We start from the raw sequence: 20,441 nt of genomic DNA on the forward strand, positions 1-20,441 counted from the left end.
TCTCAGCCCATCTGCTCAACCTTTCCAGATCCTGTTGCAGCAGCATAGTGTCAGTAGTGTCCTTGACAACCCTGCCAACCTTTGTATCGTCTGCAAACTTGGACATTAAGCCTGATATACCATCATCAATATCATTTATAAATACAGAAAACAATAATGGACCCAACACTGAGCCCTGAGGGACTCCACTAATAACATCAGTCCACGATGAGCAGTGTCCATTGATTACCACTCTCTGTCTTCTCCCCCTCAACCACCCCTTTATCCATAGCAGCAATTTGCCTCCAATGTCACACTGCTCCAATTTGTGTAGCAGTCTTCCATGTGCAACAGTATCAAAAGCCTTTCTAAGATCCAAGTATATAATATCAAAGTTATTCCCTGCATCCAGTTCTTTTGTGACTGCATCATAGTATCCAATCAAGTTGGTCAGGCAAGACTTCCCCTTAACAAAACCATGCTGTGTCTGAGCTATAACTGAAGTCTTGTCTAAATGATCCTGCAGCGCTTCTTTAAACAGTGCCTCCATTAATTTTCCTGGAACAGAAGTTAAGCTCACAGGTCTATAATTACTTGTGTCAGCCTTTGATCCTCCTTTGTGAATTGGGGTCACATTTGCACATTTCCAGTCTATGGGTACCTCCCCTGAGTCCAAGGAAGCTCTCATAATTATGGCTAAGGGTTTGCTTACTTCCTTTGCTGCCTCCTTTAATATAACTGGATAGATCCCATCCACCCCGGGTGCCTTTCTTGTGTTTATCTTCAACAGTTTCTCCTCCACTTTACTCCCAGTTATTTCAAGATTCTGTAGCTGACTGCTAGAGTTCAACACACCTCTGGCATTCCCCTTGCTGAATAACTCCTCATGTGTGAATGTCGATGCAAAATATTCATTTAGTTTGTTAGCTACCTGAGCAGGATCATCAACACTTGACCCATCAATATCAAGTGGACCAATCTGATTCATCCCCTTCCTTCTAGAGTATACATAAGTAAAGAACTCTTTGCTGTTTTTCTTTGCATCCCTTGCCAAGGATTTCTCGTAATCTGCCTTCGCCTGCCTAACCTCCTTTGTAACTTGGTTGCATATCAACTTTTATCTATCATAGGCTTCTGTGTCATGTGTTAATTTGTAAGTATCCCATGCATTTTTCTTCTCTGCCATATGCCTCATTAGTTCATCTGACATCCATTTTGGCCTAAACCTTGAACAATATTTCTTAGTTGGTATGTAAAGCCTAGTAGCTTCCAAGATAAGTTCTTTGAATGCTTCCCATTTTGAATTTGCTGTTGGTAACATCATCAGTTGGTCCCACTGTATAGAATTTAAATACTGTGTCAGTTCATCGTAGTCGCCTTTACGGAAGCAATAACCCTTCCCTTTACCCCTAATGGTAGTTCCCTCTTTGAGTAAATCCCACTTCAGCACACTGTGATCACTGCCACCTAGTGGTTCATTTATCTGCAGATTCTTAATGCATGAAGAATCACTGCTGATAATCAAATCAAGAGTATTACTCCCTCTAGTAGCCTCCCGAACATGCTGATGTAGAAAACAATCATCCAATAAATCCACAAAAGCCCTGCTAGTGTGTGAGTAACCAGCCCCCAAATTCCAGTCAATATCTGGGAAATTAAAATCTCCCATTATAAGACTCTCTGATTTACTGGCCCACTCTATTTCCCTGTACAGTTCCTTATTATACTCATCAGAGTCATTAGGCCTATAGCACACTCCTACTCTCAATTTTGATCTCCCAATGCTTATGTCACACCAAACTGACTCAACACTGCACTGTCCAGCGATGTCAACTGGCTTCACTTCCTTGGTTTTTATGTGTTTCTTAACTAATAGCATAAGCCCTCCCCCCTTCCTATCCTGTCTATCCTTTCTGTAGACGTTGTACTCCCCAAATTGCAGTTCTGCATCCCCTCTATCCGTGTGACACCACGTCTCTGATATCCCAACAATATCTGCCTTTGATGTTTTGAGCAATACCTCAAATTCATCAAATTTACCAAACTCCTAGCATTGGTGTACACGCAAGTATACCTGCACCTGTTTCTATTCTTAGCTACCCTAACACAACCCATGTGTTTACTTGTACCGCAATGGCTCCCAGCAGTCTCTGAAATACCATGCATCTTGTTTTTCAGGCTTCTGCTCATTCTAATAGAAGCAGTGCAAGAATCTCTTTCACCTCTGCCAGTGGCTACTGTCAATCGATTGGTCTTTGTCTCCCCCCAAGCTAGCAGTTTTCCGACCCACCTAACACTGCCTCGATAGCATCAGCAAATATTCTTGCACCCTTTCTATTTAAGTATATCCCATCCCTGTAGAAGCAATCTCTCCTGTTAACAAGTACAGTCCAGGCTGAAAAAAATTCTACCCCTTGAGCCTTGAACAATCTTTCCAGGGCCGAATTGATCGACAAGGCTCTCATCATATACTCCCTCCTATCGTGTCTGGGCAGAATTGCAGACACTTTCAAATTCAACCCTAATTCTCGGCTTTTGTTCAACAGTGACCTGTACTTGTTAAGTAATTCTGCCGGTCTCCTACTCTTAATATTATTTGTGCCAACGTGTACAACTATATCACCTTTTGTGCCCTTAAAAGATGATATTCGCTCTACAACGTCATCAACCTTTGCCCCTGGCAGACATACCCTGGTCCTGTTCCACCTATCTTTTTTACAAAGCATGTTCCCCGTTTCCCTGACAATAGAGTCACCAACAACTACTAGTTCCTTCGGGACCAGCGCATTCTGCCTTGGGGGTTGTCTCTGTGTCACATTTATTGGAAAACCAAGGTTTAGATAAAGGATGTTTTTGAGTGGAGCTTGGAATAAAGGATTACATTCCTACAAGAATAATTTCACTAACACAATCTGAGCAGATGTTGACATCAGAAGTTTTGAAACAGTAATCTCACCAAGGAAAAGAAGAAAAGAAATCTCTTAGATCATCCCATTTCGCATTCCTGTAATGTCAAACAGTATGAGGTTGGGAATAAAGGCTATGAGATGAAGACTCCATTGGAGAAGAGACAATTACCAAGTTGTGATCTGAGGTGCCTATTGCATCATTTCCCACTGCTAATGCTCATGCTAATCTGCATTAACTTGCCTAACCTCCTCTGTTTTTTGATTTGATTTATTGGTGCAAGGGCTACTAAGGCTGTAACCCCCTTTGTGATTTGATTATATATATATACCATAAGCTTCTGTGTCACCTGATAATTTATATGCGTCCCATGCATTTTTTCTTCTCTTCTACAATTCTCATCAGTTCATCTGATATGCTTTTAGCTCTAAGCCATGTAGAGTATGTCTTAGTTGGTATGAAAAGGCTGCTAGCTTCTGTGATTACTTCCCCAAATGTTTCCCACTTAGAATTTGTGTTTGTATCATCATTAGTAGGTCCCACTTCATAGAATTTAAAAACTGTCTAAGACCACTGTAGTCACTCGTACAAAAGCCTTTCCCATTAGACTAGGCGCCTGTGAGGTGATCTGATTGATGTGTATAAGGTCTTGAATGGTTTGAGCAGGCTCAATGCTAATGGGATACTTCTGATTGCTCAGATTAAGAACCTGAGGTAGCATAGATTCAAATTAAGAAAAGACAGTTGTAGAATAAATGTGCGGAAGTTTGCCTTTAGCCAATGGGTAGTTGATTGTTGGAACAGACTTCCATCTGTTGTTGTGGAAGTTGATAACTTAAATAAATTTAAGGCTGAACTAGACAAATATTTGGAGTGACCGAATGGGTGAAATGGGAAGTTTTTTTTTTTTTTTTTTTTTTTTGGCTGATGCTATATAAGCTTGCTTTCTTGCATCATATGCCTCAACTAATGCTAATTACCCTTGACAGTAGTTATGTCTTTAATTAAATTCCACATCAGTACACTGTGATCACTTCCACCCAGTGGGTCTTTTACTTGCATATTATCAATTCATGAAGAATCACCACTGATAACCAAATCAAGAGTATTGCTTCCTCTTGTTGCTCCTCTAACATGCTGCTGCTGCTGTAGAAAACAGTCATCCAAGAAATCCACAAAAGTCTTGATAATGTGTAAGTGACCAACCCACAAATTCTGGTCAACATCTGGAAAGTTAAAATCCCACATGATGAGAGATTCTGATTTGCTCGCCCACTCTATTTCTCTGTATAACTGGTTGGTATACTCATCACAGTCATTAGGTCACACACTCCCATTCTCAATTTTGTTTTCCCAGTGCCTATAACACACCAATCTTACTCAACATTGTATCGTCACCCGTGTCAACTGGATGCACTGCGTTAGATTTAATATGCTTCTTAACTAAGAGCATAACTCAACACTAAGGCTAACAATACCGGTCAAAATCTTAATACAATATTTCTGTTTTTTTATTTATGAAACCGGGATACCCGTATTCCAAAAACAAACATTTTTCTCAATAAATTTTGATGACAGTTAGGTGCAATAAAGTAAGGAAAAAACAAGTACTGTGATTACTTGAATTCAAGTTTTAAATAAACATTTATTGCAATAATAAATATTCTGAAAAAAATCATTAAAAATACTGTTATTCTAAAAACAAAAAAAAATACATATTGTTACTGCAAAGTTTAGTTATGTTTAAGCATCCACACTACCTGTCCGAATAAAGTGAGCTCTTAAGAAACATCAGCAATCAATAGTATGATTGTTTAAAATGGATCTAATTTTGGTACATATTTGATTAGTGGCAGAAAACGCCGTTTCGGATTCTATTCTGGTACTATTGTACTGAGATAATCGTACATGATCTCAGTCTATATTTTCTAGGCTTTGAACTCTTTTAGCAAAAATAGTTAAAAGTATTTCATTAATTTCCGACTCAAGTTCATCTTTTAAACTCACATTGGAGTCAAGCAATTTCTTATTTTGGTAAGAATTTATGGAACACTGATGTTCTGTTCCATGTTGGTCTTCCATGGTTGAATTATGTTCATCATTTTCTGAAGGAGAAAGACGTTTTATTCAGCGAAGTATAATTTTCTCTATAATATCTTTACTGAGTCTGGGAGAGAGCAAAGAGTGTGCAGTTAAGGAATTCTTCACATATATAAATGCAAAGAAGAGAAGGACAAATCAGATTGGATGCATATGTAATTGCGTGGGATAGTATTAGATACCCCAACTGATATTGCAGATGAACTCGACAGTTACTTTGCATCGATATTTACAGAAGAAAAACCTTCACATCAATGAGAAATTATGGGAGTGAAGTTGAAAAAAATGTAATTAATGATGTTGAAATTTCACATGTTGATTTAATGAGAAAATGTTCGCACCCACAGGTGAGTAAGGCTCCTGTGGTTGATGGCATATACCCTATAATTTTAAAGGAGGTGGCAAGTGAGTGCATTGAACCATTAAGGCTAGTTATGAGAGCATCACTGGACTCAGGAGAGATTCCATTGGATTAGTGTAAATTGGAACATAAAGACGGTTCTAGGAGTGTAACGGGAAATTACCAACCGGCCAGTCTAACTTCAGTAGTAGAGAAAATCATGGAGGCAATGATCAAGGGTGGAATTCAGGATCATTTAGATGGAAATGGAATTCTGTAGGATACACAGCATGGTTTTGTAAAGAAAAAATAATGTTTAACAAATCTGGTTAGCCATTTTGACAGGTCAGTTGTGAGCTGGATTTAGAGAGTAATTTCGACATTGTTTATTTAGATATCAGCAAAGCATTTGACTCAGTCCCACATGAGCAGTTACTTTATAAGTTGCAACAGGCTGGAATCATAGGGAAAATCCTTAGATGGATAGCGTGATGGCTTGAGGGCACCAGGCAGGGGGTTGTGATAAATGATTATGCCTCAGATTGGGTTAATGTAAGAAGTGGGGTTCCCCAAGGATCAGTATTGGGACCACTGTTATTTTTGATTATCTTAAATGACATCTATGAAGGGATATAGGGTGTGATGTCTAAACTTGCAGATGATGTAAAGATCAGTAGAGTAGTTAATGATCGCCGCCAAGCAGAGCTTCTTCAGAGTGACCTAGATAGACTTCCGGGATGGTCAGAAAAGTAGCAGCTATATGCTTTAATTCAACAAAATGCAAGGTCTTACACCTGGGGAACAGCAACTTCAAAATAACTTATAGACTTGGTGGAGTTGAAATAAAGTCAGTAGAGGAGGAACAGGACTTGGGAGTTATGACATGATCAGACATGAAGTTGTCCGAGAATTGGGGACAGGTTGCAATGTTGCATGGTGTCCTATCGATGATTTATTGAATATTTTCTAGTAGAGATAAAGACGTCATAATCACATAAAGGTGATTTTATAACCTTTATGTGATTAAATTATAAACTTTTTTTTTTTAAATTATTACCGAAAAAACGACTGGGATCTTGGTATTGTAAGCCCTACTCTACACCTGTCGTGTCCTCTCTGTCCTTCCTGTATACATTGTATTCAAATTCTGCATCATTTATGTCCGAGCAACACCATGCTTCAGCTATTCCTACAATGTCTGCATTTAATGATTTAATAAGTACTTCAAATTAATTAAATTTATATACAGTTTCTAGCATTAGTGTACCTGCACATATTCTTAATCTTAGTTACCCTAATACAGCCAAAGTATTTATTTTGTTCCATTATGACCCACAGCAGGGCCTGAAGTCCCAGACACCTTGCTTTCCAGACTGCTGCAGGTACCAGTAGTATCAGTGCAAGAATCACTTTCACATCTGTCTGTGGCTTTAATTAAGCCATTAGTTTGTGTATACCTCAAACTACCAATTTTGCAACCCTGGAGGGCTTATCACTTCCTCGATAGCATCAGCAAATATTCTTGCATCCCTTTTATTCAAGTGTATCCCTTCCTATAAAGACAGTCTCTCCTGTTAACAAGCACAGCCCATGCTGAGGAAAATTCTACTCCATGATCCTTGTACAGTCTCTCCACGACTGAATTGATTGACAAGGCTCTCAACATTATTTTCCTCCTCTCGTGTCTGGACAGAATGGCAGACACTTTCAAATTAAATCCTATCTTGCAAATTTTTTCCTACATTGTCCTATGCATGGTATGTAAGACCTCAGATGTCCTACACTTACTATCATTAGTGCCAACTCATACAACAATATCACCTTTTGTGTCCTTAAAAGATATTTGCTCTACAACTGCCATCTACTTATACCCCTGGCAATCATATGCTGGTCCTGTTCCACATATCCTTCTTGCACAATATATTTCCCATTTCCCTGACAATAGAGTCACCGACAATAACTAATTCCTGTGAGACAGCACATTCTGCCCTAAAGATTGCTGCTGTGTTGTCTGACGCACAAGAATAAGATCTGATGATGAGTTAAACAGCTGATGAGCCTCTCATTTTACTTCCTTTTTAGTGTATCTACACTACCTTTTAAACTCTCATAAATGCCCCATCAGAACGCTGAGTTGGTGCCTAATTTCTTCACACACTCTGCACCTAGCAGACCCAAAGACATCCCCCTTAGCAGGATCATATCCTGTTCCAGAAACTTTTGCGACCAGCAGAATTACATAACAAGTACAGGTCACTGTTGAAAAAACAGCCGTGAATTAGGGCTGAATTTGAAGTGTCTGCAATTCTGTCCAGATACGACAGGAGGGAGTATATGATGAGTGCCTTGTCGATCAATTCGGCCCTCGAAAGATTGTGCAAGGCTCAAGGGGTAGAATTTTTTTCAACCTGGTCTGTACTTGTTAACAGAAGGGACTGCTTCTACAGGGATGGGATACACTTAAATAGAAATGGTGCAAGAATATTTGCTGATGCTATCGAGGCAGTGTTAGGAGGGTTGGAAAACTGCCAGCTTGGGGGGATACAAGAACTAATAGATTAACAGTAGCCATTGGCAAAGGTGAAAATGATTCTTGCACTGCTTCTATTGGAATGAGCAGAAGCCTGGAAAACAAGATGCAGCATATTTCAGAGACTGCTGGGAGTCATTGCAGTACAAGTAAAAACATTGGTTGTGTTAGGGTAGCTAAGAAAAAGAACAGGCGCATGTATACTTGCGTGTACACCAATGCTAGGAGTTTGGTAAATAAATTTGATGAATTTGAAGTATTGCTCAAATCATCAAAGGCGGATATTGTTGGGATATCAGAGATGTGATGTCACACAGATATAAGGAATGCAGAGCTTGAATTTGGGGAGAACAACGTCTGCAGAAAGGATAGACAGGAAAGGAAGGGAGGAGGGGTTATGCTATTAGTTAAGAAACACATAAAATCCAAGGAAATGAAGCCAGTCGACATTGCTGGACAGTGCAATGCCGAGTCAGTTTGGTGTGACATAAGCATTGGGAGATCAAAATTGAGAGTAGGAGTGTGCTATAGGCCTAATGACTCTGATGAGTATAATAAGAAATTGTACAGGGAAATAGAGTGGGCCAGTAAATCAGAGAGTCTTATAATGGGGGATTTTAATTTCCCAGATATTGACTGGAATTTGTGAGTTGGTCACTCACACACTAGCAAGGCCTTTGTGGATGTATTGTATGATTGTTTTCTACATCAGCATGTTCAGGAGGCAATTAGAGGGAGTAATACTCTAGATTTGATTATAAGTAGTGATTCTTCATGCATTAAGAATCTGCAGCTCGAGGAACCACTAGGTGGCAGTGATAACAGCGTGCTGAAGTGGGACTTATTCAAAAAGGTAGCTACCATCAGGGGTAAAGGGAAGGGTTTTTGCTTTCGTAAAGGTGACTATGATGGTCTGAGACAGTATTTAAATTCTATACAGTGGGACCAACTGATGACGTTACCAACAGCAAATTCAAAATGGGAAGCATTCAAAGAACTTATCTTGCAAGTACTAGTCTTTACATACCAACTAGGAAATATTGTTCAAGGTTTAGGCCTAAACCTTGGATGGATGTCAGATGAACTAATGAGACATATGGCCGAGAAGAAAAATGCATGGGATGCATGTAAATTAATGAGTGACATGGAAGCCTATGATAAATATAAGCTGGTCTGTAACCAAGTCACAAAGGAGATTAGGTAGGCAAAGGCAGATTATGAGAAATCCTTGGCAAAGGATGCAAAGAAAAACAGAAAAGAGTTAGTTCTTTACCTATGTAAACTCTAGAAGGAAAGGGATGAATCAGATTGGTCCATGATATCGATTGTTCAACTGTTGATGATCCTGCTCAGGTAACTAACAGACTAAATGAATATTTTGCATCGACATTCACACATGAGGAGTTATTTAGTGAGGAGAATGCCAGAGGTGTATTCAACTCTGGCAGTAAGCTAGATAATCTTGTAATAACTGAGAGTAAAGTGGAGGAGAAATTGTTGAAGATAAACACAAGAAAGGCACCTGGGGTGGATGGGATCTATCCAGTTATATTAAAGGAGGCAGCAAAGGAAGTAAGCAAACCCTTAGCCATAATTATGAGAGCTTTCTTGGACTTAGGGGAGGTACCCATGGACTGGAGATATGCAAATGTGACCCCAATTCACAAAGGAGGATCAAAGGCTGACAAAAGTAATTATAGACCTGTGAGTTTAACTTCTGTTCCAGGAAAATTAATGGAATCACTGGTTAAAGAAGCACTGCAGGATCATCTAGACAAGACTTCAGTTATAGGTCACAGGCAGATTTGATTGGATACTATGATGCAGTCACAAAAGAACTGGATGCAGGGAATAACCTTGATATTATATACTTGGATCTTAGAAAGGCTTTTGATACTGTTGCACATGGAAGACTGCTGCACAGATTGGAGTAGTTTGGCATTGGAGGCAAATTGCCGCTATGGATAAAGTGGTGGTTGAGGGAGAGAAGACAGAGAGTGGTAATCAATGGACACTGCTCATTGTGGACTAATGTTATTAGTGGAGTCCCTCAGGGTTCAGTGTTGGGGTCCATTATTGTTTTCTGTATTTATAAATAATATTGATGATGGTATATCAAGCTTAATGTCCAAGTTTGCAGACGATACAAAGGTTGGCAGGGTTGTCAAGGACACTACTGATGCTATGCTGCTGCAACAGGATCTGGAAAGGTTGAGCAGATGGGCTGAGAGGTGGCAAATGAAGTTTAACATTGACAAATGTAAAGTACTACATATGGGAAACAGCAACCCCAGAGCAGTGTACCAATTCTGTGGTACTACACTGACAGTGGTAGAGAATGAAAAGGACCTGGGGGGTAATTGTGCAGGCAGATATGAAGTTCTCTGAGTAGTGCAGACAGGCTGCAAGAGTAGCTCATGGTGTCTGATCAATGATATACAGGAATTTTTCTAGCAGGAATAAGGAGGTGATTATTTCCTTGTATAAGGCAATGGTCAGGCCACACTTTGAGTACTGTATACAGGTCTGGAGGCCTTATTTCAAGAAGGATATAGAGATGCTGGAACGAGTACAGAGAAGGGCAACAAGGTTAGTGAATGGAACAAAGGGTTGCTCTTATGAAGAAAGGCTTAAGTTATGCAAATTACAGTGTCTGGAGACTAGGCACCGACGAGATGAACTGATAGAGGTGTATAAAGTCCTGAATGGTTTGTTCATGCTGAATGCTGATGGGATTCTGCCTCTTGCTCAGAATAATCACCCGAGAGGGCATAAATTCAAATTGAGGAAAGACAGATGTAGGATAGATGTGCGGAAATTTGCCTTTAGCCAGCGGGTAGTTGGTGGAATAGATTTCCATCCCTTGTTGTGGAAGTTGATAGCCTAAATAAATTTAAGGCTCAGCTGGACAGGTATTTCAAATGCACAGAGGGATGAAGTGGAAGTATTTTTTTTTTTGGCTGATGCTACCTAAGCTTTCTTTCTTGCATCATATGCCTCTACTGATGCTAATGCTAACATTTTATGCAAGTTGCATATTTTGTTATTCTATATTATGTTGGAGAATCATCCCCTTTAGTTCTTCCCCAAGACACAGCACACCTGCTACTTTTTTGCCCGTTGATTTGCTGCTCTAGTCTGGGGGCACTATTTCTGTTTAAGTTGAATTTAATTGATTAACAATGAAAATTAATGTTTAATTGATTAATTTACAGTACTACACTGTAAATTAATATGTTAATTAATAATAAGCTAATATGTTCCTAAATGCAGTTATACCTTATGCTATTAAGTTCAAGATATATGTTGCACTATGCCATTATGATTGCAGTGTTAAGTTAGTTATATGCCTACTAAATAGTAAAATTTCTTAGCTAAACACAAAATTATATATACCCAACTGGTGATTAGAACCTTCAAGCAGTTAATTTATTAGAATTAAAACCCTAATATTCCACTCATTACGTGGTACGAATAGTACCTTACAAAATCACTAGCTAAATTTAAAAATAAGATAATGAACATGAATACTAAGACTGTTTAAACTATCTTTAAAACATAATTTAATGTGTTAATCAAAAAGAAAGTAAAAATTTCCAAAAATTTATTGTTCCCACAAGCTCAAAATTCTGCATCCTGGCACTTATAATCTTCTACCAGAAGTGAACATGATGTACGTTATCTTACCTGATGTACACATACACAGATAAGATCTCAGATATACCCATTATCAATACTTCCATTAATATCAAAAGTGTATTACAGACTCACTATAGCAGACATACAACTTGCACAAATAAGATTTTGCAGTCTTGCTGAAATTCTAAGGGGAGATTTTAATTTTTAATATTCTTTCTTGGGGAACATTTTAAAGTTTTATTTGCTCATGCAAGATGTCTGCTGTAATTAGTCTTTACAACTACACTTATGTGTTCAGCGATATTGGCAATAGATATCTCTAAGCTCTTACTGTCTGTGCACTTGATATAAGGGTGTGGCTACCATCAAATTGGATGGCTGCAGATGTCTGCTCTGAAGAGCTTGTTCCATCTCATGCCGGCGCCTCCGTAGCCAGGTGGGCAGGAGCAGCAGTGCGTAGCACATGCTTCTTGATTAGACCGGGGTTCGAGCCCGTGACCACCAAATATGGAGGATGAGGAAAGGTCAGTTAATGACCACCACATATCCCCGGAGCAATATGGCCTTAGTTACTAATGCTCCTGAAAAACCACATAACAACAACAACATCCAACTCATGCCACAGGTGCTCAATTGAATTAAAATTTGGTGGCCACAACTGAGATGGCCACAACAGTAGATTGAATTTGCTCATGTGTTCCTTGAACCAATTCTGCAATTCTAATTTTTGCCTTGTGACATGGTGTAATATTCTGTTGGAACAAACCATTTGTAGATGGATACACTTAGCCACGAAGGAATGCGGTGGTTTGAAAACAATTTACAGATAACCTGTAGCATCCAAATATTGCTCCACTTGTATTAAGGGGCCTGATGTGCACTGCACTACTCCCCGCACAATAAGACTACTACCAACTGCTTGTCTACCAACTGGCAGGATGATTCCCTAGACAAATGCTGTTTTCACTATATTCTAATCCTTCCATCAGCCAGAAACAGCAGGAACCAAGATTTTTCAGCCAAGACAAATGTTTTTCCAATCCTCTACTGTTCAGTATTGGTGTGCCCAAGACCACTGTAACCTACCTTCTTTTTTTGTTGACAGGAGTGGAATCTAGTTTTGTCAAGTTCTGAAGTGCCTTTTTGGTTACCACTATTGTACTTTGGTTGTTATTTGTTTGACAATAGTCTTTCTATTATCCTGCACAAGTTTTTTAGTCTATTGACCTCAAATATCAATGGGCTGGTTCCAACCACAGGATCGCCATTTTCTAGTTGTTATTTGGCTAATGTCTTGATACACTCGAGAAACAAAATACATTGTACCCGAAATTCCCAGTGGTGTATATTTTTTAAGATACACAGTAGCATTAGCAATAGTAATAGAATATGATGCAAAAAAGCAAACTTATACAGCATCAGCCAAAAAAAAACACTTTCCATTCACTCTAACAGTTTGTGCAGTTCTTACTTGAATTTTTTACGCTATCAACTTCCATAATGACAGATGGAAGTTCCAAATCAACCACTCGCAGGCTAAAGGCAAATTTCTACACATCTATTCTGCAACTGTCTTTCCTCAATTTCAATTTATGACCCCTCGAGTGCATAATAATCTGAGCAAGGGAAAGAATTCCATCAGCATTGAACTTGCTCACACCATTCAAAGTCTTAAACACCTCAGTCAGATCACCTCACAGGTGCCTAGTTTTCCCAGATGCTGCAATTTGCAGAATTTAAACATTTCTTGATAAGAGCATCCCTTTGTCCCCCCCCCATCAATCTCGTTGCCCTTCTCTGTACTCGTTCCAGCAGCTCTACATGCTTCCTAAAATGAGGCCTCCAGACCTGTATGCACTACTTAAGGTGTGGCCTGCCCATCACCTTATGCAAAGGGTAATCACCTCCTTATCCCTGCTAGCAAAGTTCCTGTATATCATTGACAAGACCACATGAGCTGCTCTGGCAGCCTGTCTGCACTTCTCTGAAAACTTCATATCTGACGGTACAATTACCCCCAGGTCTTTTTCATTCTCCACTACCCTGCTACCCATATGCAGTACTTTGCATTTGCCAATTAAACTTCACTTGCCACCTCTCAGCCCATCTGCCCAACTTTTCTAGATCCTGTTGCAGCCGCATACCATCATTACTGTCGTTAACAATCCTGCCAACCTTTGTATTGTCTGCTAACTTGGAAATTAAGCCTGTTATACCTTCATCAACATCATTGATAAATATAGAAAACAACAATGGTCACCAAAACTGAACCCTGGGAGACTCCACTAATAATATTAATCCATGAAGAGCAGTGTCCATTGGTTGTAACTCTCTCTCTCTCTCTCTCTCTCTCTCTCTCTCTCTCTCTCTCTCTCTCTCTCTCTCTCTCTCTCTCTCTCTCTCTCTCTGTCTATCTATCTATCTATCTATTCTCCCACTCAACCATCCCTTTATTCATAGCAGAAACTTTCCCATAATGCCATACTTCTCCAACTTGTACAGGAGACTTCTATATGCAACAGTATCAAAAACTTTCCTGAAATACAAGTATATGATATCAAAATAATTTTGCATCCATTTCCTTTGTGACCACACCGTAGTATCCAATTAAATTGGTCAGGTAAGATTTCCCTTTAACAAACCCATGCTGTGGTTGAACTCAATGTTTCATCTTGGCACTGACAACCATGCCTTATTTAAGCCTTTTGTTTTGCCCATTCTTGCACTGAATTGCACATACACAGTGCTCCATTTCATGGAAAGAGTAGGTGTATGTACTTTATAAATTGGCTACTCAGTATATATAGCTGAGGTGAATTGTGTTGAAGTTGATAGTGAATCCTCTAAAATGCTAGTGCAATGGAAAGTTTAAAAAATTATCAATAAATGCTTTCTCCTTATCAGTCCTATTCTAATGAGTTTAGATAACTCTTTTTATTATTATTTTTAAATATAAATGAGTAATGTTTAAAATTTTATATTTTGGATATCATTTATTAATAGGTAATGAAGACATTAACAAAGAATGTGAAGTCAGTCATTACATTCATTGTCCTTGTGGATTTCAGGAGGTAAATATTACTTTAAAAAACTGTAGTATTAGTATTAATATAGTATGAGTAGTGATGTATGATGCAAGAAAGCAAAGTTATACAGCATCAACAAAGAAAAAAAAATCCTACTCACCTCATTCATCCATCCCTTCCAAGAATTTGTGAATTTGTCTAGTTCTTCTGTGAATTTATTCAAACTACTCACTTCTACAATGACAGATGCAAGTTTGTTCCAACAATCAAACCCCTACTGGCTGAAGGCAAACTTCTGCACATCTATTCTGCAGCCATTCTTCCTCAATTTGAATTTATGCCCTCTTGAGTGAGTAGTCTGAGCAAGACAAAGAATGCCATAAAAACTAAGCTTACTTAATCTCTTCAAGGCCTTAAACATCTCAGTCAGCTCTCCTCACAGGTGCTAGTCTGCAGATGCTGCACTTTGCAGAGTTGAATCTTGGTATGATTTCTGGTTGCCCTTCTCTGCACCCATTCCAGCAGATCTAAAATCCTTTCTAAAATGAGGCCTCCAGACATGTGTACAGAATTCAAGATGTTGCCTAACCATGGCCTTGTACTAAGGGATAACTACCTCCTTATTACTACTAGCACAGTTCCTGTATATCATTGACAAAACTGAACTTCATATCTAACTACAATGCCCCCGAGATCTCCTTCATTTTCCACTATTCTGAGCATACCCACACTCGATATGTTAATTTGAGATTACTGTAGATGTAGATTCAAACCCAGCCAAACTTTGTATCATTTTTGTAGCAAACTTAGACATTAAGCCCGACATAACTTCTTAAATATCATTAATAAATATTGAAAAGAACAGTTGGCCCAGCACTGCACTCTGGGAGACTCCACTAATAACATTAGTCTACAAAGAGCAGTGTCTGTTGATAGCCACTCTCTGTCTTCTGTCACCCAGTAATCCCTTTAACCATTGCAGTAATTTTCCCTTAGTGCCACATTGCTTCAGTTTGTAGTCATGTGCAACAGTATCAAACGCTTTCCTGAAATCCTAGTATATGAGACCAGAATTATTTTTTGCATCCACTTCCTTGGGTACTGCATCATAGTATTGAGTCAGATTCATCAGACAAGACCATCTCTTAAAAAATCCATGCAACATTGCATACAGTATAATTGCATTCCTATCTAGAGTGTCCTGCATTATTTCTTTAACTGTGACTCCATTATTCTCCCTGGAACAGACATTAAACTAACAAGTTTGTAATTATGTCACCTTTTGATCTCCCTTTGTTAATTGGGGATATATTTGCACATCTCTAATCCATAGGGACTTACCCTGAATCCAAGGCTGCTCTCGTAAGTATGACTAAAGATTTACTTACCCCCTTTGTTGTCTCCCTTCATATAATTGGATAGATTCCATCCACCCCATGCACCTTTCTTATGTTTAGCCTCAACAATTTCTCTTCCACTTTTCTTTCAGTTATCAAAAACTCATTTAGCTCTGCATTAGAGTTTGATAAGCTTCTGGCATCTCTTCCCCTAAAGTATGCATGAATTTAGATGCAAAATACCAATTCAGTTTGTCAGAAACCTGAGCAAGTAATCAACAGTTAAACCATTGACATCAAGTGACCTAATGTGATTTAACCCCGTCCTTCTACTGTTATTGTCAGCAGAGAAGTCTTTGTCGCAGTTCTTTGCATTCTTTGTCAGAGACTTCTAGTAATCTGACTTAACTTGCTTAACCTTCTTTGTGATGTGATTACAGATTAATTTGTATTTGTCATAGACTTCTGTGTCACTTGATAATTTATATGGATCCCATGCATTTTTCTTCTCTTCTGAAATTCTCATCATTTCATCTGACATCCTTTTAGCTCTAAGCCATGACGGTGTCTTAGTTGGTAAGAAAAGCCTACTAGCTTCTATGATTACTTCCCCAAATGTTTCCCATTTAGAATTTGTTGTTTGTATCATCAACAGTTGGTCCAACTGCATAGAATTTAAAAACTTTCTGACACCACCACCACTGTCACCCTTTCAAGCACTCTAGCCTTTCCCTCTACCCTTGACAGTGCTTATATGTTTAATTAAATTCCTTATTAGTATGCTGTCATTACTGTCACCGAGAGTTTCTTTTACTTGCATATTAGCATTAACAAAGGCACATGATGCAAAGAAGCAAGCTTATATAGCATCAGCCAAAAAAAAAAAAAAAAAAAAACCCCTAATTTCACCCATCCACTCACTCCAAATGTTTGTCAAGTTCTGCCTTGAACCTATTTAAGCTATCAACTTCTACGACAGATGAAAGTTTGTTCCAGAAATCAACCACTCACTGGTTACAGGAAGCTTCCACACATCTATCTTACAACCGTCTTTCCTCGATTTGAATTTATGCCCTCTCAGGCGATTATTCTCAGCAAGAGGAAGAATCCCATCCACATTGAGCATGCTCAAACCATTCAAGGCTTTATACACTCAATCAGATCACCTCGCAGGTGCCTAGTCTCTAGACACTGTAATTTGCAAAACTTAAGCCTTTTTCGTAAGAGCAACCCTTTGTTCCATTCACTACTCTTGTTGCCCTTCTCTGTACTCGTTCCAACAGCTCTACATCCTTCTTAAAATGAGGCCTCCAGACCTGTATACAGTACTCAAGGTGTGACCTGACCATTGCCTTATACAAGAGGATAATCACCTCCTTATCCCTGCTAGAAAAATTCCTGTATATCATTGACAAGACACCATGAGCTACTCTTGCAGACCATCTGCACTGCTCAAAAAACTTCATATCTGCCTGCACAATTACTCCCAGGTCCTATTCATTCTCTACCACTGTCAGTGTGGTACCACAGAGTTGATACGTTACTCTGGGATTACTGCTTCCCATATGTAGTACTTTACATTTGTCAATGTTAAACTTCATTTGCCACCTCTCAGCCCATCCGCTTAACTTTCTAGATCCTGTTGCAGCAGTATACTGTCATTTAGTGTTATTAAAAACCCTGCCAACCTTCATATCATCCGCAAATTTAGAGATTAAGCCATCATCAATATCATTTATAAATATAGAAAACAACAATGAACCCAAAACTGAACCCTGAGGGACTCCACTAATAACATTAGTCCACGAAGAGCAGTGTCCATTGATTACTACTCTTTGTCTTCTCCCACTCAACCATCCCTTTATCCATAGCAGCAATTTTCCTCCAATGCCACACTGCTCCAATTTGTGCAGCAGTCTTCCATGTGCAACAGTATCAAAGGCTTTTCAAAGTTCCCAATATATGATATCAAAGTTATTCTTTGCATCCAGGTCCTTTGTGACTACATCATAGTATCCAATCAAATTAGTCAGACTGGATTTCCCCTTAACAAACCCATGCTGTGTCTGAGCTATAACTGAAGTCTTGTCTAGATGATCCTGCAGTGCTTCTTTAACCAGTGCCTCCATTAATTTCCCTGGAACAGAAATTAAATTAGCAGGTCTGTAATTAACTGTCTCCCTTTGATCCTCCTTTGTGGATTGGGACACATTTGCACATCTCCAGTCCATGGGTACCTCTCCTGAGTCTAGGGAAGCTCTAATAATTATGGCTAAGGGTTTGCCACCTCCTTTAATATAACTGGATAGATTCAATCCACCCCAGGTGCCTTTCTTGTGTTTATCTTCAACAATTTCTTCTCCACTTTACTCTCAGTTATTACAAGATTATCTAGCTTACTGCCAGAGTTGAACACACCTCTGGCATTCGCCTCCCTGAATATCTCCTCATGTGCGAATGTCGATGCAAAATATTCATTTAGTTTGTTGAACAGAATCATCAACAGTTGAACCATCGATATCAAGTGGACCAATCTGATTCATCCCCTTCCTTCTAGAGTTTACATAAGTAAAGAACTCTTTGCTGTTTTTCTTTGCATCCTTTGCCAAAGATTTCTTGTAATATGCCTTTGCTTGCTTAACCTCCTTTGTAACTTGGTTACAGGCCGGCTTATATCTATCATAGGCTTGTGTGTCACATGTTAATTTATATGTATGCCATGCATTTCTCTTCTCTGTCACATGTCTAATCAGTTCATCTGACATCCATTTAGTCCTAAATCTTGAACAATATTTCTTTGTTGGTATGAAAAGCCTAGTGGCTTCCAAGATTAATTCTTTGAATGCTTCCCATTTTGAGTTTGCTGTTGGTAACCTCATCTGTTGGTTTCACCATAAAGTTAAGAAGCATATAAAATCAAAGACAGTACAACTTAATGCATGAAGAATTGCTGCTGATAACTAGATCAAGAGTATCATTATCTTTTGTTGCCTCTCTAATATGCTGCTTTAGAAAACAGTCCTCCAATAAATCTACAAAGTATTGCTAATGTGTGTGAGTGACCAACCCACAATTTCCAGTAAACAACTGGAAAGTTGAAATAATCCATTATAAGACATTCTGATTCATTTGCCCACGCTATTTCTTTGTGCAGTTGTATGTTGTAATCATCAGAGTTATCTTGTTCGTTGTATTCATCAGAGTCATCAGGCCTACAACACACTCTTACTCCCATTTTTTTGTTTTATTAGTTCTTATGTTACACCAAACTGACTCAGCATTGCAATTGCCACCCATGCCGACTGATTGTACTGTCTTTGATTTTATATGCTTCTTCAACTAATAGCATACCTCACTCTCCTATCCTGTCTGTGATCTTTATACACATTTATTTCCCCATATTTAAATTCAGCAACTCTTATGCTTGAATAACATCATGTCTCTTAGTTGCTATTTGATGACTTAATCAGTTCTTCAAATTCATCACACTTATATACAATGCTCCTAGTATTAGGGTACATGCTAGGATCATTGTTGCTTACTCTTAGTTGCCCTAATAAAGCCCTTACATATACTTGTTCCTTGACAATCCACAGCAGGGCCTGAAATCCCTGACACCTTGTTTTTCAGTCTGCTTTATATTCCAGTAACAGCAGTGCAAGAATCACTTTACCTCTGCCTGTGACTCTAATTAATCTTTTAGTCTGTGTATCCCCCTCTCCACAACCTAGCAGTTTACCATCCCACCTATCACTACCATAAAAACATCAGCAAATATTCTTGCTACCCTTCTATTTAAGTGTATCCCATCTCTCTGAAAACGGTCTGTCCTATTAACAAGCAGAGACTATGAAAAAATTTATACCCTATGAGCCTTGCACATTCTTTCCAGGGCCAAATTTATTGACAAGCCTCTCAACGTTGGCATGAGCAGCAGCCTGGAAAACAAGGGAATGGAGATTTCTAGGACTGCTGGGTGTCATAGTAGAACAAGTAAATACCTGGCTGTATTAGGGTAACTAAGAGTAGAAACAGGTGCATGTATACTTGCATGTACACCAATGCTAGGAGTTTAGTAAATAAATTTGATGAATTTGAGTTGCTGGTCAAGATATCAAAGGCAAATATTGTTCAGATATCAGAGACATGGCATCACAGAAATATAAGGAATGCAGAATTGGAATTTGGGGAGTTCAATGTGTACAGAAAGGATAGGAAGGGAGGAGAGGTTATGCTGTTATTTAAGAAACACATAAAATCTAAGGAAGTGCATCCAGTTGACATAAGTGGACAGTGCAATATTGCTACAGTTTGGAATGACATAAACACTGGGAGAGCAAAATTGAGAGTAGCAGCATGTTATAGATCTAATGACTCTGATGAGTACAATGAACAGCTGTACATAGAAATAGAGTGGGCCAGTACCTCCCCTGAGTCCAGGGAAGCTCTCATAATTATGGCTAAGGGTTTGCCACCTCGTTTAATATAACTGGATAGATTCAAACCACCCCAGGTGCCCTTTTTATGTTTATCCTCAACAATTTCTCCTCCACTTTCATCTCAGTTATTACAAAATCATCTAG

The 20,441-nt window shown here is 38.9% G+C and overlaps 1 protein-coding gene across 1 annotated transcript in view; it reads left to right on the top strand.

Annotated features, from left to right (window-relative positions):
• The window catches only part of LOC150077337 (HORMA domain-containing protein 1-like), a 578,215-nt gene that overhangs the window by 348,409 nt on the left and 209,365 nt on the right, over positions 1 to 20,441 (top strand). The window contains exon 12 of the mRNA XM_090385860.1: positions 14,499 to 14,566. Within this exon, the coding sequence (XP_090241986.1) occupies positions 14,499 to 14,566 (68 nt within the window). The remainder of the gene's footprint in view (positions 1 to 14,498; positions 14,567 to 20,441) is intronic.

The sequence above is a fragment of the Mastigoproctus giganteus genome, chromosome 12, assembly GCF_048544385.1.
Source record: "Mastigoproctus giganteus isolate SK-2022 chromosome 12, ASM4854438v1, whole genome shotgun sequence".
In the NCBI taxonomy this organism is placed as follows: domain Eukaryota; kingdom Metazoa; phylum Arthropoda; class Arachnida; order Uropygi; family Thelyphonidae; genus Mastigoproctus; species Mastigoproctus giganteus.